Consider the following 18,992-nt stretch of genomic DNA (forward strand, 5'->3'; position numbering starts at 1 on the left):
GACCTGCACTGTGTGACTTTGCATTTTTCATTACTTCCTCTGCCCTGGAAACTCTGGCTTTATGGCCCTGTGATCATATATGCACATGTAGTCATTATTAACATTAATACGTTCATATGCTGTCTGTACTGCACAGGGTGCAGTGTACGTGTGTGTGAGAGAGAGACCCCGCTGACAGAGGAGCTCAGGAGTGTTGTATTATTCATGTTAAAAAGGAAACTCACATGAAGTGAAAATGTGCCTGTTTGATATAAGCATGGAGGATCCCTCCCCTCTCTTTTAGTAGTGATGATCGATGGCAAACACTTAGCTCACATACACACTAACATACACAAAGGCGCAAGTATATTCAAGCTCGCAGTCCATATCCAGTACCACAGATCCAGTTGAATCTCTTATTTGCATTAATCTTTGTCCCAACCTGACTTCCTTGTAGCGTATTAATTTGCTGACCGCTCAGACACATGTCACAGTGTGTCCCACAATATGAGAAAAGGCAATCCGCCCATTACTTTTCTATTCCTGCCAATTCACAAAATACTCTATGTCTAAATGAGTCCCAGGGTGTAGCCCTTTATGACACCAAGCCCCTTAAGTGAACTCTTCTCTTTACTAGCAGAAAAGTATGCAGGCACAGTGAAATGATGACCTCTGCAGAATTTTCTGCTGTAAAAATTACAAATTCTGGAGGTATTTAAGATGTTAAAAAGATGGTGTAATAAGAATGTTAAGTAGTCAGCAAAGTTTTGTCATTTTGTTGAAGATTTATTATGTAAATAATTAATAAATATAGCTTGCAGAACTGAAAGGAAATTATGATAATACCTACCACAGCAAATAAACCTCCATCCTGTATCACACATAACATCACACTTCTACAGTCTCTCTGTTTTATTATCTACTGTATTGGTCCTCTCCACTATCATTAATATCTAAACTGACTATTATCTGGATGTAATTGTTCTTGATAAGTTTATATTAAATTAAATTAAATTAAATTAAATTAAATTAAATTAAATTAAATTAAATTAAATTAAATTAAATTAAATTAAATTAAATTAAATTAAGAAACCTTTATTAGTCCCACAAGGGGGAAATTGCAGCCCAGCAAAGAGTGCCATACACCAGTGAGTACACTGGAGGCTAAGCGGGTAAAGTGCCTTGCCCAAGGACACACAACAGTGACCAGGTAGTAGTTGGGATCAAACCACCAACCTTCCAGTTATTGGACAACCCTGCTATACCACTGAGCCACTGCTTCCCTATATCATGCCCATGTTTGTATGTCTCCTGTTTTCATGGCAGCTTGCTGCCCTAATGAAAACAGAAAGTGGCTCCTCTGGGACGAGAATTCAGATGATAAACATCTCAATGATCTCCATCACGAGCAAAATCATTGTTCCAGATGGACGACGTTCAGCTTAAAGCAATAGTTTGCGTGTGATGTGTGGAACACTTGGAAGTTTCCGCCGCTTATTATATTAGGTGATTAGAAACTTTAATGGCCCCTGTGGGGGGAAACTAGGCTGTGGATAAGAGGTAAACAGAAAGAACAGAGGATAATACTACATGCATTTTGTAAGAGAGAAGATAACGACAGATAAGCTGGTAGGCTGTTCATTAAAAAAAGGATGTAGATGTGAGGAAATAGAAAAAAGTAGGGGATCTGCAGGGGGCAGCACTTGACAAGCTTGACAAATCAGCATTTTTGCATAAGTAAAGGGGGAGAAAAAGCCTGGGTTTATCTGAAAAGTTTTACTTGAAGCACTCAGGGAGCACAGAATTATCATTAACATGATTTTTTTTTCTGTACAGCTAAAGTTAACACCAGGTATGTTCCTGTTAGGGTGAATTAGGCAACAAAATTCCCAGGTACACACACTCACACACAAATTAACAATGTGTGACACATGCTACAAGATGTGAAATTAAAAAAACTACAACTGTGTGTAACATTGGGGAAAATGGAAATATTTTGTTCACATGTGAAAATAACACATGGATATAATTATTAATCTGATATTGCTGTTATTAGCAGATGCCTTTGTATCACAACAATCAAAACTGTCATCTTGGTGACAATACAATGAGCGTTAACTTTGACCAAAAAAACAAAACATGTGACCTGAATCTGAATGAGGTTTCATATTTTCTCTATTTTAATAAATCACTTTCAGAACCCTTGTCTTCAGAAATGTGTGCAATTCTGAAGACCTTTCTTCCAAAAATATTTGTCTGTCCTCCTCCCCAAACTTGGCAAAAGGTAATTATGTTTTTTTTTCCAATTATAGATAACAGCAGTAAAAAATAGCCACACTGTGAAAGCTGCATACAGATCAACTTAATAGTTAAGGCAGACTGTGGGTCCACTCATTTTAAGGCTGGTGTTTAGAAATTTAAAAAGGAGAAAAAAATGTCTTCTTTTTTGAACATTATTGTTTGTCTGCAGTGAGTCTAGAGACCTGAAAATCATAAGAGAAGACCATCCTCTTGTTTTTTTTCTGTAGTTTTTCCAAAAAATGGTCTGAATTAAATTTTCATGTTTTGAAGCCCCTTGTGACATTATCAAGGGATAAGCCCTGTTCAAATATGTACAACTTATTTATGTTACCAGCTACACTGTGGATACACCTTCCCATCCAGGGTTTTTTCTTCATATTATTTTTCTATGTTGCAGTTTCATACTAAAGACATTAAAACTGTAAAGGAACACTTATTCTTGCCATGGAAAGGGTGTAGAACCTCATGTGCATTTACGGCAAGAAACACTGACATTAGGCCTATACTGACATGGCAGAATGACATGAGGTGCTATGCGGGTACTTGTATGGGACATGGGCAGACCCAGCCCCCTTGTGACTTTAATGCGACATGCTGACCAGTCCAGCCCACCGAATCCTCTTTGTCTCTTCCCCGCTGCAGTACTGTGGTCATCCCATCTGCTCTTTGCAGTGACACATGCTGTCTACACCTCAAATATGCCACGTGACTATGCTGAAATGTACGGTAAACTGTGCGGAAACTCAAACGGTGCATTGAGATGTTACTGCGGTGCGGCAGTTGACATATTTCATTATCATCTGCTCTTAAAAAGAGTAGTTCTTGACAGTCAGAACTTTGGATTTGATACTTCTTAAAATTAGCTTTAACTCTAATGGTTTTCCTGTAAATGACAGCAAATGACTTTTGCAATGATACAAATGTAATAACAAGTGTATATATTTTTTAAAACTGGATACTGTACCTGTGGTCTCCAATTTCTATTATTATTTTTATATATATATTTTCTTATGGAAGTCTATGTGGCCCCCCAAAAATAATTACCTGACATTGACGACATCATTGTATGAGATGTCAACGCCATCATCGACGTCATCATTGTGTGCGATGTCGAAGACATCATCGACACTGTCATATACGATGCCGTTGACATCGTATGGTTGAGAGAAAGAAACCAATGGAGCTGATTCATTGGTGTATAAAGTGGCTGTTCACCACAAAGCTAGGCAGCAAGGTTTAGCCTCTAATAAGCAGCAGTCCTCCTTCCATATCAGACACCTCAAAACTTCAAAATGCTGTCCATAACTCTACAGAGACTCCACTGAACATCCTAGCGTCTCTTCTGCTATCTTCAGGTCTGTTATGAATTTCTCTTGCACATGGACGCTAAACATACATTGCTGATCAATTTTGTCTGGATAAAAAGCTGCTAAGGCCTGTTTAGCATCTTGCTTTTATCTCCAATGAGAAAGTGTAAATCTTTGCCAATTTCTAGATAAAATGTCATCATTGAACTTAACACACAATGAAGAAAATACATTCCACTTCTTTTATTTGTGAGTGTTTGGGGGTCAATTCAGTGTTGACAAGCTATTTCATGCTCAGAAAACACAATTTTATAAAGAGGGTTGACTGTCATAGTGAAGTGTAAACAGATCCTGAATGTATAATAAATATAATATAAAAAAAACATAATTTAAAAAAACCCCTGTTTTAATTTACTTCTCTGATAGTATTCAGCCTGGAAGGGATGCTGATCACCTTTTTAGCTAACATTTGCCTTGTTAGAATTTTAAAAACTTCATTATGTCAAACTTATACAAACATCCATCCCTCCCTTCCTACTCTTGAATTTAGCTCCTGGCAACTACACGTCCATCAGCGCAGTGTCATGGAAATTGTGCTGTTGCAGAAAAACAATGATTCAGAAGGGGACTCATTAGAGGTGTGAAAGCAGAAGATGGGAAGAATAAACAAGGTAAGGTTGAGTGAGATGGATGACCTGAGTCACAGCAGCACCTCTGATGATGTCATGATGTAACGGGTAAATGTGTTATGTGACAGTTTTGATTAAGAAGCTCCCTGTTTTATTTCTTCCATTCACATCAGTAACATAAGCAAGTGTTGGAATGCTGAGAATTATGGGATTTTATACTAATAAAATATGAAGGTTACAGTAAAATTGATATTTCAAAGTGATAGGATTTAACGGAAAGTGTTCTATTGTTAGCAGCAGCATCCATAAAAAAGATTTGTTAATACTTTATGCTTTCCCTGTCTTGTCTCCGACACAAGCCTGTTTATTTCTACTGAAGATGTAACTTTTTAAAAACAGGTCAAGAATGTCTAGTTTGATTTGTGAAAACTGCAAAGAAATATCTAAACAATTATGCCCACTGTGGCTTTGGCCAGTAAGGCAGTTTTACTTAAAGTAGTCCAGAGTGAATCTGCCACCTAAGATGTGTACCACACAGCTTCATCTGACTATTCTGACCTTCACTGGTTCACTGTGGCAAATGTGACTGAGGACATGTCTGTTTAACTACAGCCTAATGTGACAGTGTGTAGGGATGGCAAGATGGAAGTACTACAACAGGAGGAAGAGGAAGCATTTTGGAAGATGATGAAAAAATGAAAAAAATGATGACAAAATCTGATTTGTCATCATTTTTAAATAAATATTAATCTTGAAGGGGCAATATTTTGTTTGTCTCTAAATGTCATTTCAAAGTCAAACCAAATTTTCAAACAGCTATGAAGTTATGAGAATGATATGCCACAGTTTACTACAAATTGTTGAATTTCTTGGGGAGTCTTCAGTGTGTGTGACTATAAATGTGAAAGTGAAACAGCCCTGTGATGTCATTGGTAGTGTGACACATGCAAAGAGGTATGAGTGGATTGAAAAGCTGACAGCTAGCAAGCTTTGATTACAGTGTAATTTAAGCAAGTGAGATACGTTTAAAAATATCACCTTCATGCAGCTGTCACAAACAGAGAAAGTGTGTGTAAAGCACAAAAAAGGTTTTTGTACCGGGCCGTAAACATGTTCATGTCTGATGTAAAGTTGGACATTTAAAGTTGTCTAAGAAGATTCTCGGAGAAAGAGAGGAAAATGGAAGAGCGGCGAAAGGTCTTCAGGAAACAAGTCCAGTTGCCCTGCTTCAAGTTAATTTAAAGCTGGTGCCAACATCAAGTGGCCATTAGAGAAACTGCTATTTCGGACACTTTATCTGCCCTGGAGGTTACAGTAATGACACTGCACTACACAGCTACAATGCCCACGTCCATAGTAACTAAGGAACATGTGTGTCGTGGCTCATTTTGGGATTTTTAATAGCTGTTAGCATAGTGAAACATGAGTACATGGCTGCTAAGGCAATACGTGTTAGCAGAATAAACTGCTGTTGCATTTTCCTAATGAACCTCTACTCTCCTTGGAGCCCTGTATTATGTGATAACCAAGAGGGATGGTACCGATCATGATTAAACAGAACTTGATTTGACATGAGAGTAAATGAAAGTCTTCCGTTTCTATTATGTGCAAAGCACCGGGGCAGAAAATGCATTTATTTCACCGCCATGAAACTGACTTTGCTTGTCTGTAACCAAGTTTCTCCAGCTAGGGCATTCTCTTTTTTTTTGGCCTAATTGCTGCCAGTGGCTAATTCCTATCCATTTGCATCGATCTCCTTTGAAGAGAGATGCAGATGAGCTTAACGAGTGTGCTAATTATGCTGGAGCCTGCTGTAACCGCAACTTTGTGTGTATTTGTGTGTGTGTGTGTGTGTGCCGATAGTTGAGATTTGCATGCCTGAGTGCTTGTTTTGTGTGTGTGTACCTGACGGCAACAAACAACCTGACATTAAGAAGATTGTGAGTTAATATTATTTAGCGGATTAATAATAAGTATGCTTTGATTGCATTGTTGGAAGTATTTTTCTGAAAAGAGACAAATATTGCGTGTACCCGAGGCTGTTGTGTGTATCACTCTGCCAGCCTGTGTAATGGCAATGACTGGTGTTGTCTCCACTAGCACACAATAGCCCGGGACACCCAGACAAAATGTCAGTCGACAGGCCTGTCTCTTCTATCTCTGTTAGCCTCCCTCCCTCTTTGTCTCTCTTTCTTTCTTTCTTTCTCTCCCCCTTCATTCTTTCCTCTTTGCTGAAAGCGATGTAATGACATGGACTAGTGACAGAGCCGGAGCATGAAAAGCAGTGACACCGGGGCACAATACGCACATTTGCGACTAAACATCTCTGAGACATGAGAGCGCCCTAACAGATAGATAATTGGCTGCGGTTGGAGCTCCTTCAAAGCGAGCTGAAGATAGCGAAGGGCTGCAACCGTCAAAACACATCAAGGTTAATAGAGAATTTCAGAAATGTTTGGGTTCTTTTTTTTTTTAATCTCAGGATTGGTGGAGGGGTTGGGGTAGGGTTGGAGGAAGCGTGCCACCCTGCAGGCAAAGCTTTCAGCACAGAAAAGGATAGCTTTGCTTGCAGCAAGAGTCATCCTGCTTTTTTTCTCTGCTCTGCTAAGAGGCAACATTTCCATCAGTATTACAATGCATCACTCAGACTGTACCTTCTTTCTCGAAATAATGACGTCTTCGGAGTCTTGCTGCAGCGATTCAATCTCAAATCTTTATTTTGATGTTGATGAGACAGCCCTCTTTTCACTTTATTTGCTTTGCACTAAATTCTTTGCAGAACTGATATGTCAAACTATAACGTTACCAAGAAGAGGAAATTGGATTTTCAAAACAACCCACAGCAGTACATTAAGCTGAGAGGAAAAGTGTGTTGTTCTTAAATGTAGAAATGGATGCCAATGTGTGGATAAAGGCATCTTTCTTTGTCATTGTCACACTGACTTCAACAAGGTTGCACTAAGATGAAGTAAAGTCTTAGGAAGTGGTAACTTTAGGTTGCAAGACAACCTACCAGTTCCCATGTGTAGAAATCGTTCACTCTAAAGAAGTTGTTTTTTTTTTTGTTCCAAGAGATGTTTCCTTCGATAGGCACTCGATCTCAACAAGACAAGCCGGGGATGGGGCTCAATCTGAGGAGATCAGACACATACATGCACTCACTTCTGTTCAAACACAGCGAGAATTGGCAAAGAGGACAGCAGTCACTGGAGAGCAAAGGAAAGGACGGGCAGTGCAGGGCCTGGCTGAAGTGAGATGGATGTCTGGCTCCTGGAGGAACCTCACAGCACGCTGCTGCTGGGACTTGCAGATAATTTGCTGCTTGCCTGTGAAACCAAGATGTGAAGCAATACTTTATTGTTGTCCTTACTGTCCCCCATCTGCCACGGCCTGAGTGAAACTGACCTGCGTGTACAGCAGCCCATTTGCAGAGTCACGCCAAAATAGAAATTCACACATGCACATGTGCAAAGCAGGGTTACAGCATATGTAAACAAGATCAGAATGATATGATTTGGAAGTCTTTTAAATCTTACATTTGACTAAAAGCAGTAAAAAGACATTTTGGATTTTAACAGGACAAATCCAATCACATTCTGTAGCTGTAGTCCAAACCTGTCATACCACTGGAAACATTTGGCTCTTTATAAAAAGGAAAAATCCAATACTGGGCAGCTGAAACCCTATATCAAGCAAGAATGGGCAACACGAATGTTGTTATAGAGTTGTGTATTATAATGGAGTCCGTCAAACCCCACAAAAGACTTGCACACACCCTGTATAGCCTCCCTGGCTGCAGGTTCGACTCACAGCCGATGATGAATGCTTGTGACTCATAAGGGCTTATTTTTAATTAGCTGCACGGTCATTAAAATGTGTTAATTGTATGCATTGTGTTAATGCTGTGTCAAAGTCAGCTAAGGACGAGGCTTGGCGGAAACTGTGGTTTAGCGACTCCAGTAATGCAGTGTGACCCTGTGTAATTTCAATATGATAATTGGAAGATGTCCCCCTGCCCTCTTTGTGCACACACACACACACTATCCATCTAAAAAAGTTTGCCAGATGAGGAAGCAATACAGCTCCCCCTTTTGGCAGGATTTCCAAGGGGATGAGTGTATTTTATCAAAGGGTAACATCTGCATTAGTCCTCAACACCTCTGGTGGCAGAAAACACATTAGCTGAGAAATTTACCAGTGTTTCCCAAATTGCACAGCACTGCACACTTAAAAAACCCTCTGCACTGCTGTCATTCAGTGCAATGTAGCAATTTGGTGCAAAACAAAAAAAGTGTGTGTGTGTGTGTGGGGGGGGGGGGGGGGGGGGGGGTATTGGTTAAACTCCTTTTTATTGCCAAGCTACCCCTCTGTAGAGAAAATTAATTATTCATACAAACACAGCATAATACTATTATTCACCCCTGCCATGAATAATGCATTTTAGATGTGAGGACTTAAACAAAGCAGAGGTAACACTAAAAATGTGTTTGATTTTCTTTTCCATTTGCAGAATGGATGTCGGTGAAGAACAGTGAGACCCTTTTCTGTCTAGCAAGCTTAGCCATGATGCACCTCATTCAGCATTTTTTTTAGTATATTCTGCATGAAATCTGTGAAAGTCAGAACTGACTGAGGAAAATGAAATGCTCATAGCCTAAAATACAAAGCCTAAAGGCATTAGAGTGACTGCTCATGTCAGTGTCAGATCTGCTTGGTGGAGTTATTAAATTTGCCCCGTAGGCTGGAAACTGTAGCATGACAGTCGCCATTTTGGATCCAGTCCCTAAACGGATAACGCATGAGCCCGGGAGCCCTGGAGGAATGAACCCAGCTCAATCATATTGCGGTGCTGCTTTCAAAGACACAACCGAGTGTCGTAATTATTGCCCGGCAACATACAAACCTTCGCAAATTGACATAAAGTCACTGTGGCATTTTGTTGTACTGCACAATATCCGCTATATTGTTTTCTTGCATATATTAATCATTTTATGTTTCGTTTCTCGCAAAGCAAATCTATAATCCCTACTGTAGAGCAGAATTACATAACGGCAGGAATGCAGCACCACTATCACACTCTTCCGCTTTTGGGTTTCACACACGTAACTACAAAACATGACGGCTTCTGTTGTGGTACGAAGGTTGTCAGCTCTGTCCGGTGCCTCTGCGGTGTCATTAGGAGCTTATGGAGCTCATGGTAAGGAATTAGCATCGGCTCGCTTCCCACACTTCTTTTATTCAGCTAAACAGTCCACAGAGACAGCTGCTATGTTAACGCTAACCGTGCCAGTGTCCGTCCAAAATACGCCAATTTATAGTTAGTCTCATGTTGTAGCGGCTGCACCACATTTAATCAAGAACTTGTAACTGCTAATGGTGTTTAATAGGCTTACACACAATTCGGCATTGAAATAACATACTGTGCTGCAAGATATTTTAATAAAATGGATTTTGTAATGAAGGTGACCCGCTTCTAGAGTGTCATAGAGGCGCTGTCTCAACAGCAGATGTGAAGTCGTGATAAAGTTCAGTTGTCGTAAATAGGACAGTTTGCTGAACTACTCTAAGAGAAATTCAAGAGAAAAGAAATGGGGAAAATATATATAAATGCTCCTGCGTATTATTTCAAATATTGGGTCAATATGCATTTAATAGCTCTAATAGAAAAATGTAAATCAAAAGCATGTGTTCTGATCTAATTTATTCTATTAAAAATATGACACTTCTCCAATTGAAGATAATTCCACATACCATTTTAAATGCATCAGTAAGTAGTATATAAAATAAGTAATATTTTACACACAGCACTGTAATTTTCTGTCCCATATTGTTTTAGGTTTCAAAAACAAGGACCCTGATGACTACAGGATAGTGGTAATTTATACATTTTCTCCATCAGTGATCTTGTTTATGCTGTTTTATAATGGTTGTAGCTTAGTGTTGTTCTACAGTAATATAAAAAGCTTATGATATTTTTTCACATTTGTTGAATTGCACTATTGATCTGGAAAATGAATGTCCAAAGACAGGAAGAATATTTTGCAATAAGATATTTCTCAGTCTGATGTGAGTCTGTCCCTTGTGTGATTAGAGAGTTGGCCTGACTGATGAAAATGGTGTTAAAGGTGCCTGACAGTAGCCCATTTCCCCTTTACGCCAGTGACTCATTAAATATCATCTTATAATCTATTTCCACTCTAGTAGCAGTCCTCACTCCTCCTTTCCACAGAATGTTTAATGCACTGAATTGAAGAGTGATTGGTGAGTGCTGGATTCTTCTAACAGCTCTGTTCTGTGCCTCTTCAGCTATTTGAAACTGCCAACAAGTACCATTTCTACCACAGCCTGGCCCTGCTGGGTGCTGCCCACTCTGGCAAACCTGCTGTGGTGAGTATGAAAGCCTAACGCCCACTCTCATGGCTGGATGCACTCAAATATCTTTTAAGAATGGAACTAGTGTGAGAGTGTCACTTTAGCTTTTTCCGGTCTGTACCCCTTCAGAGAATCAGTATTCTCTTGGGCAATAATTGCGGAGGATGCTTGTCTGAACAAAATGTGCCTTGTAGCTAGCAGTTCATTTTTTTAAATATAAGTTGTGAAATTTACAGTGCATTGAATTTGACCATGCAAAGACACATTATTCCAAACAGCCAAATAGTATTGCTGCTACAGTTATACTATATATACATACATACCAGCATGGAAACCTGAGGATGTCATTGGCAGCTTGTGCAAATAGCCAAGTACACATAGACAACCTTGTGTGTTTCCACTTTAATCCTCTACTTGGACGTTGAGCTAATCTAAGAAATAAAATGTATGATCCTGTTTGGAAGGAAAATCTATAAACAGATAGATTTGCAGAATGATGTGCACCTGAAAATTACTTCTCGGAACAGAGCAGTCAAGAAAAAAAGCAGACAAAGGGATGAATGGAGGAGAAAGCGCTGGTACATGGGTAAAGTCCCCCATCTTGTGACACCAAGAAGCTAGTTTGAATGTACTTCGTTTATGTATCCTTTTTACTGAAAAAAGAGACCAAGAATAAACATTTAGTGTTATTTCTACAAACCTTATAATATATTTATTTGACTTGAAGGCAGTATATATAGTTAAAAATGTTTCTCCTTTGCAGGCTGGTACGCTCCTGATAGCTGGCATGGGGATGTTCTGCGGCTCTCTGTATCACCAGGCTCTGACAGGGGACCCCGGCATGCGCAAAGTGGCTCCCATGGGTGGTGTAGCTATGATCGCTGGCTGGCTCGCCATGATTCTCTGAACTGTGACAGCTCACATCTTCTCCACAGGGCCACTGTGTGACACTAAACTGTCAGGCTGCTAATGGATGAACTGGAGAGCCTGTTAGAGTTGGCTGGGCAGTGCTGAGTTATAATGTCACCCATCCAACTGCTGGCTGCCTTAGGTTGTGGGTGTCAGTGGGAGATAAGGTCACAACAAGATTATCACTTTTATAACATGGCTGTCTGTTTTTGATTGGTGCCCTTTGACTATTATGTTCAAGAGTTTCACACTGGGAGAGACAACTGGAGAAATTACCAATGCATTGTTTTATTTTTACTCTATTTTCACCTACTATATTGAATATAGCTAATAAATTTCTCTATATTTATACAGTAGGTGTGCTAAATTAAACTAAAAATAAAAAAGTAAAATTATAGAATACCTTGCTCTTACAAAGGGATTTTTATGAAGTCATCCAGGGATCTTTTGTGTGTGTCACCAATGTTACAACTAAATCTGACAATGGATATCTGTATATATCTATACTGAATGTACAGTGCACTAATTCTTCTAGAAATAAGACTGACTGTTAGATTAACATATTTTGTGATGATCAGAAATAAATATGATTTCTTGCTAGAAATGCATATTGCACACTTATGTTTTTTATTTTGCTACTATTAAATGTATCTACCCTTTTGTGGTAGAAGACAAAAGGAACTACAACTCAGTAGGGTTAAACTTTATTTAAACATATTTCACACTAATACAACAAATTCACTGCATGTGAACACATGCAGTGAACTCAAAAGATTTATTTGTTTGATTTTTATCCCACATCTGTGAAATCAGCCTGTCCAGTTAGGAAGCAACACTTATTGTGAATCAATTTCAGCTGCTGTTGTGCAAATGGAACAGATAACAGGTGGGAAATGAGAAGCAATTATCAAGACAAGCCCTATAAAGGTGAGGTTCTGCAGGTTGTTCAGGTAGTGCAGCTCATCCAGGATGGCACATCAATGAGAGCTGTGGCAAGAAGGTTTGCTGGCTGTTAGCACAGTGTCCAGAGCATGGAGGAGATACCAGGAGACAGGCCAGTACACCAGGAGACGTGGAGGGGGCCATAGGAGAGCAACAACCCAGCAGCAGGACCGCTACCTCCTCCTTTGTGCAAGGAGGAGCAGGAGAAGCACTGCCAGAGCCCTGGAACATGACCTCCAGCAGGCCACTAATATGCATATTTCTGCTCAGACTGTCTCAAACGGACTCCATGAGGGTGGAATGAGGGCCCAATGTCCACAAGTGTGGCTTGTGCTTACAGCCCAACACTGTGCAGGGTGACTGGCATTTGCCAGAGAACACCAAGATTGGCAAATTCACTATTGGCGCCCTGTGCTTTTAACGGATGAGAACAGGTTCACACTGAGCACATGTGACAGACGTGACAGAGTCTGGAGACGCCATGGAGAACCTTCTGCTGCCTGTAACATCCTCCAGCATGACCGGTCAGTGATGGTGTGGGGAGGCATTTCTTTGGAGGGATGCACAGCCCTCCATGTGGTAGCCAGAGGTACCAGGATGAGATCCTCAGACCCATTGTGAGACCATATGCTGGTGCAGTGGGTCCTGGGTTCCTTCTGATGATGACAATGCTAAGCCTCATGTGGCTGAAGTGTGTCAGCAGTTCCTGCATGATGAAGGCATTCATGCTATGGACTGGTCTGCCCGTTCCCCAGACCTGAATCAAATTGAGCAAACAATCAAACAATCACAATTCCCATTATTACCGTTATGCCTTAATTGTGAAAATGTTATTAATCTGATTAAATAAGGCCACATGTAACAAGTCTTTTGTTACTGCTTCCATGTAGGTGCTCCCAAATAAATGCCCTTTGTTGAACTGATCATCAGCAGGTGTGCAGACCTCTACAAATTTAACACAATGACAAGGAGAAGACATCAGCAATGCTCTGAGAAGCAATCACTACTGCCCATCAATCTGGGAACTTTTAAGACCATTTCCAAACTGTAATAAAATGTTAAGTATACATCATGCATGTTAGTATCACAAACATATTAGGCAACAAGGCATTTTTGGTATTATTACTTATAGTAAATAAATACTAACTTTTTCCATTATATCTACTGTGTAAGCTCTCCATGTCTGTTGTGTGCACATGTATGGAGTTACCTGTGGGTAGGGCTCCACAATGTGTGGATAAACCCATTGGAGTCACCACCTATGACAGCGGATGAAATCATGTCTCTGTGCTGAATGTCTCCACAGCCTCAGGCATTTGATCCTCTAAGTGGTAGAACACAAAGGAGTTCATTACCTATGGCCTCCCCTTAGCCAGGCCATGTTCCAACCACTCTGCATTCAAATTGAAAGTGAAATCCATTGAAACACTAATTCGCCTTCATGACTGTAGGCCCACAAATGAGGACCTTTAGAAAATAGCTGTATAAATCTCCGGGTCAATTTGCAGGGGTTGGCACATAAGCCGAGGCTCTGCTCAGAAGACAAGGCGCTATTGACTAAGCACCTTGCCAATGAGCTCTTGATCACGACTCATGAAACCCTCATTTGAATTAAGTTGCTATTGGGGTGTATTCTGCTGAATGAGAAAGCTCGCCAGCCCACACTCGTCACCTCTAACTCACGATTAACTTCGTAGAAATACACCTGACAGAAAGTTACGTGGTGTTCCACAGAGAACCTATCATCAAATTCTCAGCTACTTGTTAAATACTCGAGGGGGGAAAAAACAGTAATTTTCTGTCAAGATGTGAGCACAAATTCTGACCACCTTCACACAGCCGTCTTATTTTTAGGGTTATTTATTTCTCTCCTCCGCAGCTGACATCCACATGCGTGGATGCTGTTGCTGCCAACACAGCACCTCTGTGTTAAAATCTATTAACTGGATCACAGTGTTCTGCTCCGACGAGCCATATTTAATGTGGGAGCACATGAGAGAAGCAGAAATAGAAAGTGACATAAAGGGAGACCCGTGTGTCTCTCCTTTAGTATAACTTTTATGATCAGTCATTTCTTGATATTATTTTTTAGACTTTGGTTTGACCTTATCTACAATAGAAAGGCCCTTTAATTTAAAATAGAACATACGTTTATACACAATAACAGAAGTAATTACAATATAAAATACCCTTAATTCTCACATATTTCTGCATTATTTTATTATCTACTCTCACAGGCATGGCAGGATTAAGTGATTAATTTATGCCCTAGGCCAACAAACATCCTGTGGGCCCTCTGCTAACCTGAATGACATATTTAATTTAGGAAAATGTATGTGCTATATGCACAGAATAAATGAAAATTTTTAAGATAACCATTCTTCTTTCATTCTTGATCGTTTTGAGGCTCGGTGGGAGGCTCCGGGATGCTCCGACTGCTGCCATGTTGGCAGCGTCACAGTCCGCCAAAACTCGGAAATACGGACAAAGAGGGGGAGCATGAGTGGAGTTGAGGGGGGCGGGCGATTGCGGAAGCAGGAAACTCTGTGATACAGCAACCGCCTGTCACTCAAAGTGGCAATGCCTATAATTATAAGTTACGCATAATTATAAAAAAAAGATTATAGGCTGTAAACATGTTCATTTCTGCTGTGAAGTCGGCCATTTTAACATGGGAGTCTATGGGAAATGACTAGTTTCTGGAGCCAGCCCCCAGCGGTTGTGGCGTGAACTACAAGTTTTGACACTTCAAGTCCTGATTGTGGTAAATACACAACCAGCTCTGGTGTGATTCTCAAACTTTTTATGCTTCTTAAATAATTTGATGCAGCAGCTAGCCTGCAGTCTATCTATCCATTCTCTTTACCCACCTCATCCTGTACAGGACTGTGGTTAGCCAAAGCCCTGGTGTCATTAGTTGGACGGCGGGGTACACCGTGGACAGGTCCCCCCAGTCCATCACAGGTCTGCCTGCTGTCAAATCCTATACTTACAAGACTCACTAATAAGCACAATATATATTTAGCTTAGCTTATCTGTACAGAAACAAAAAGTGTTTTTGTACTGGCCTATTTCTTGGTCAGACATCACCGAGTCTCCTCTGCTCAGCTGTCAACGACTAAGCTAATGATGCTAGGTGTATCTTTAAAAGACAATCTTCTCATGTAACTTATTAGGTACACGTGTTACTTACACTTAGCAATATCTATGACTTCCTATTTGTTCAATTCAAACATCCCATCCAGCCATGGCAGAAATCCAGCATGTACAAAACACCAACTCACTGAAACATTAAAGAGTTTTCTGTGAAAAATGCTCTGTGAAATTTACATGCATACTATTAAATGGCTGAGTGATAACTGTAAGAAAAGCTGCATTAAACCACTTTGATTCATTGCTGTACAATAAAAACATGAAAACCTTCTCAGACATTCCGTGCTGCTGTTTAATCTACAGACCATAATGCAACTCCCCCCAGGTGGAGTGTGTCTGGCTTTCCCTCTGTCTCAGTCTGCCACTGTTGTGAGCATCAGAGAAAGAAGATCGGTAGATATTGTTAATTATACCTCCGGGGACTTCCCCTGCACTTCATAAGAATTCCTCCCCTTTATTTCTCCACTCAAGAATATATTATTTAGTCAAAAAAAATGCTCCCCTTTTCCCTTTCCTGCCCTTTTTCTCCGTTCATCCTGCAGACGGCTTTAATTACATCAGCTTCGTCTGTGAGGAGGAAACAGCTACTTGTTTCATTGATTTTTTTTTCTGAGTCTGTTTTGGTCAAAAATGAAGAGAATAACCAGTCATTAAAGGTTAGAGCAAGCTTACGGGACCTGATGGGCTGACTGTGGTTCTACATCCTCCATCTGTAGACCTGAATGAGCGTCTCTGCCCAGGCCATCTTTTCTTATAGAGCTTTTGCCATCTCATTCTCAGACACACAAATACCCGGCCCATGACACTCAGGTAATATATTAAAGTGGATGCTGTATAATACACACTATAGCAGCACCAAATCCTCTCTCAGAGGCATCAATCAGGCCACAGCGGCCCGTACACTGAAGCGGAATGACTGTAATGGCCGTCCCGAATGCTCCACACATCCCCGTCCCGTTTTTGACCTTTCAAGCCACTTAAATGATGGTCAGCTCTATCACACCCTCAGACAGATTATCCCCTCACTTCAGTGGACACAGAGGCCCCATCACTATTGCACTCTTTTCACGGATTTATACCCAATCATCTGACTTCTGGCTGCAGCGCAGGGATGACGGCATTGCATCAGAAGAGACTAAAGGGATGCTGCTATTGTGACTGCATCACCATAACCGCTATCAGCAGCAGCTTCCGAGTAATGTCTGGGATTATTAGCCGACTGGGAAATAGATGGCGGCGATGGGTGAGATTATATTGTGTAAATTATATTACTTTAGCAACAAAAATGAAATTAACATAGCCATCATTGTTTTAAAAACCAGAGTTCTGCCATTATGGCCGTATCGCCATCTTGGTTTCTTTGGAGTCTGCAGTGATTTATGGATGAGAGGATTGAGCTTGTCAACACTATGGTGTTTTTACAACTCAGCTTTAGCCCAATGCAATCTTTAACCAGAATAATAAATTAAAAAGACAAGAAAGCACATTTAAATCATTGACAGTGAATGGTTTTTTTGTACCAGGCTGTAAGCATGTTAATTTCTGCTGTGAAGTTGGCCATTTTAACATGGGATTCTATGGGAAATGACTCGCTTTTGGAGCCAGCCCCCAGTGGTTGAGGTGTGAACTTTGACACTGCCGCATGGGCTCCAAGTGTGAGGCCTTAAGGTTGCCGCTTGATTTAAAGTTAGTTTCTATATTCCAATGTATATTTTTAAAACATTTCCTTCTATCAGATTTCCCCTGTCTTCCAACTTCACCTCCATAAAGGCATACTGTGTGTTTATCCTTCGACATTAATTTATCACTTCTTTCTCTGTTGTCACTGAACCAGCACGAGAGTGAATCTTTGGATATCAGACCACCACTTGACCTGAAACATCACCACCACACGCCTGTAATTTCAGCCTGATCTGACTTGCTAAGAGGAATATTTTTATCATAGTACCCATTCTAGCACAAGGCAATGTATGGAGGGATGTCAAGAGTGCTGGTAATGTTTCTCTAGTGCTTCTCTCCCTGAGTATATATATATATAAAAAAAACAAGTCAGAAAAGGAGAGGAAAGGTTCAGTGCAGTGAGTTTAAGAGAAATTGCACTCATTTTCTTGAAGTATCTCACTCTGGCTGTTGAAGGCCACGGCTGTCTCTTACCTCTCATTTGGCAGACGGCAAGTGTCACGCCTTCAGCTTGCTCATTAGGTGCTGTTTGGTACAGCATTATCTTGATAAATGTTCCACTTATACCACAGGATAAGCTGATGAATCAGACACTTTGTGGCTGTAGTTCAGTCAGTGTGATTGCAGTCTGTGAGGTGGTAATGATCCATCAACAGGTTTTAAGAGAGAGGTCTGACAGGTTATTCCAGGCGCTATCAATCCAGTAAATTTAGCCGTGATACAGGAAATGAAGGAGGTTTATGCACAGACTGGCAATCTTGTTGGAGAACAACTGTCATGGATCATAGAGTGACTAAGATGAAAGAAAAATTGATAATATGATAGGAAATGTCAGGTTCTTTTCATTCAACATTGGTGTGAAAAAATATTTTTATAGGTTTATTAAAACTTCTACGTTTGTCCTTCAACATGAATTTGAGATTACCTGTCAAAGCATCCCTATTCAGTCTGACTTGATTGTCATCGAGAGAGAGCTTTCTTTAAAGGAAAAAAACGACCTGAGCGGAATTAAGTGACAGTTCGCCATAAGCTAGTGTCTAATAACAGGGTTTTAAATTCTCCCCCTTTGCGGTAGAATATTAAAAGTCTGCCTTTCCAGAAGTTCAGAATAAAATTCTATAGCACCAGATAAATAATTATGCTAGATTGAGTTAACTGACTGAGTGCATTAAAGTTTAAATTAAATTGTTTATGTAGAGTTTGGCACATTACATTTATTAAAATATGTATGAAGCTTACTGTAAATTTTATTTTCTACTTATTTACTCTCTTATATGTAATATTTGTCCTAATAATATTTGTGTCCAAAAAACCTGTTCTAATAATATTATCACAATATATTTATTTTTGGACAATAATAACTATGCTAGCAATTAGATTCTTCATTTATACCGCAGTATTGCCCTCAGGTTAGCAACAATAACAAATAATAATTGTTACTATCTTGTTTTGGGAAACAAAAAAACATTATTAATAGTAAGTTAAATTGTTGGGGAGTACTGGTAGAATATCTGTTTTCAAATCCTCAAACGCATTCTTCTGGCAATTTGTGCTAATACTTAGCTAGCTAGCTATAGCGCGACTTCTTCTTCTTTCACTTTTTCGCAGGTGACAATCAGCGTTAAGGCACACTACCGCCACCTGCTGTGGAGAAACAGAAAATGCACATAATATGAACAAATCTCATAGCACTGTTGACAGCCGGAAAAAAATGACACGG

The 18,992-nt window shown here is 40.1% G+C and overlaps 1 protein-coding gene across 1 annotated transcript; it reads left to right on the forward strand.

Annotated features, from left to right (window-relative positions):
- The first annotated feature begins 9,265 nt into the window (after nt 1-9,265).
- On the forward strand, nt 9,266-12,101 carry tmem256 (transmembrane protein 256). Its single transcript, XM_028429347.1, has 4 exons — nt 9,266-9,413; nt 10,053-10,090; nt 10,523-10,603; nt 11,352-12,101. Exons 1-4 carry the CDS (start codon nt 9,332-9,334, stop codon nt 11,493-11,495), a joined length of 345 nt encoding a protein of 114 aa, XP_028285148.1. The 5' UTR covers nt 9,266-9,331; the 3' UTR covers nt 11,496-12,101.
- The last annotated feature ends 6,891 nt before the right edge of the window (nt 12,102-18,992 follow it).

The sequence above is a fragment of the Parambassis ranga genome, chromosome 18 (genome assembly GCF_900634625.1).
Source record: "Parambassis ranga chromosome 18, fParRan2.1, whole genome shotgun sequence".
Classification (NCBI taxonomy): Eukaryota; Metazoa; Chordata; class Actinopteri; family Ambassidae; genus Parambassis; species Parambassis ranga.

Coding starts and splice junctions, on each gene's coding strand:
- tmem256 (XM_028429347.1), top strand. CDS start 9,332: ATGACGGCTTCTGTTGTGGTACGAAGGTTGTCAGCTCTGTCCGGTGCC. Junction 9,414..10,052: donor AGGAGCTTATGGAGCTCATG/GTAAGGAATTAG, acceptor ATATTGTTTTAG/GTTTCAAAAACAAGGACCCT. Junction 10,091..10,522: donor CTGATGACTACAGGATAGTG/GTAATTTATACA, acceptor GTGCCTCTTCAG/CTATTTGAAACTGCCAACAA.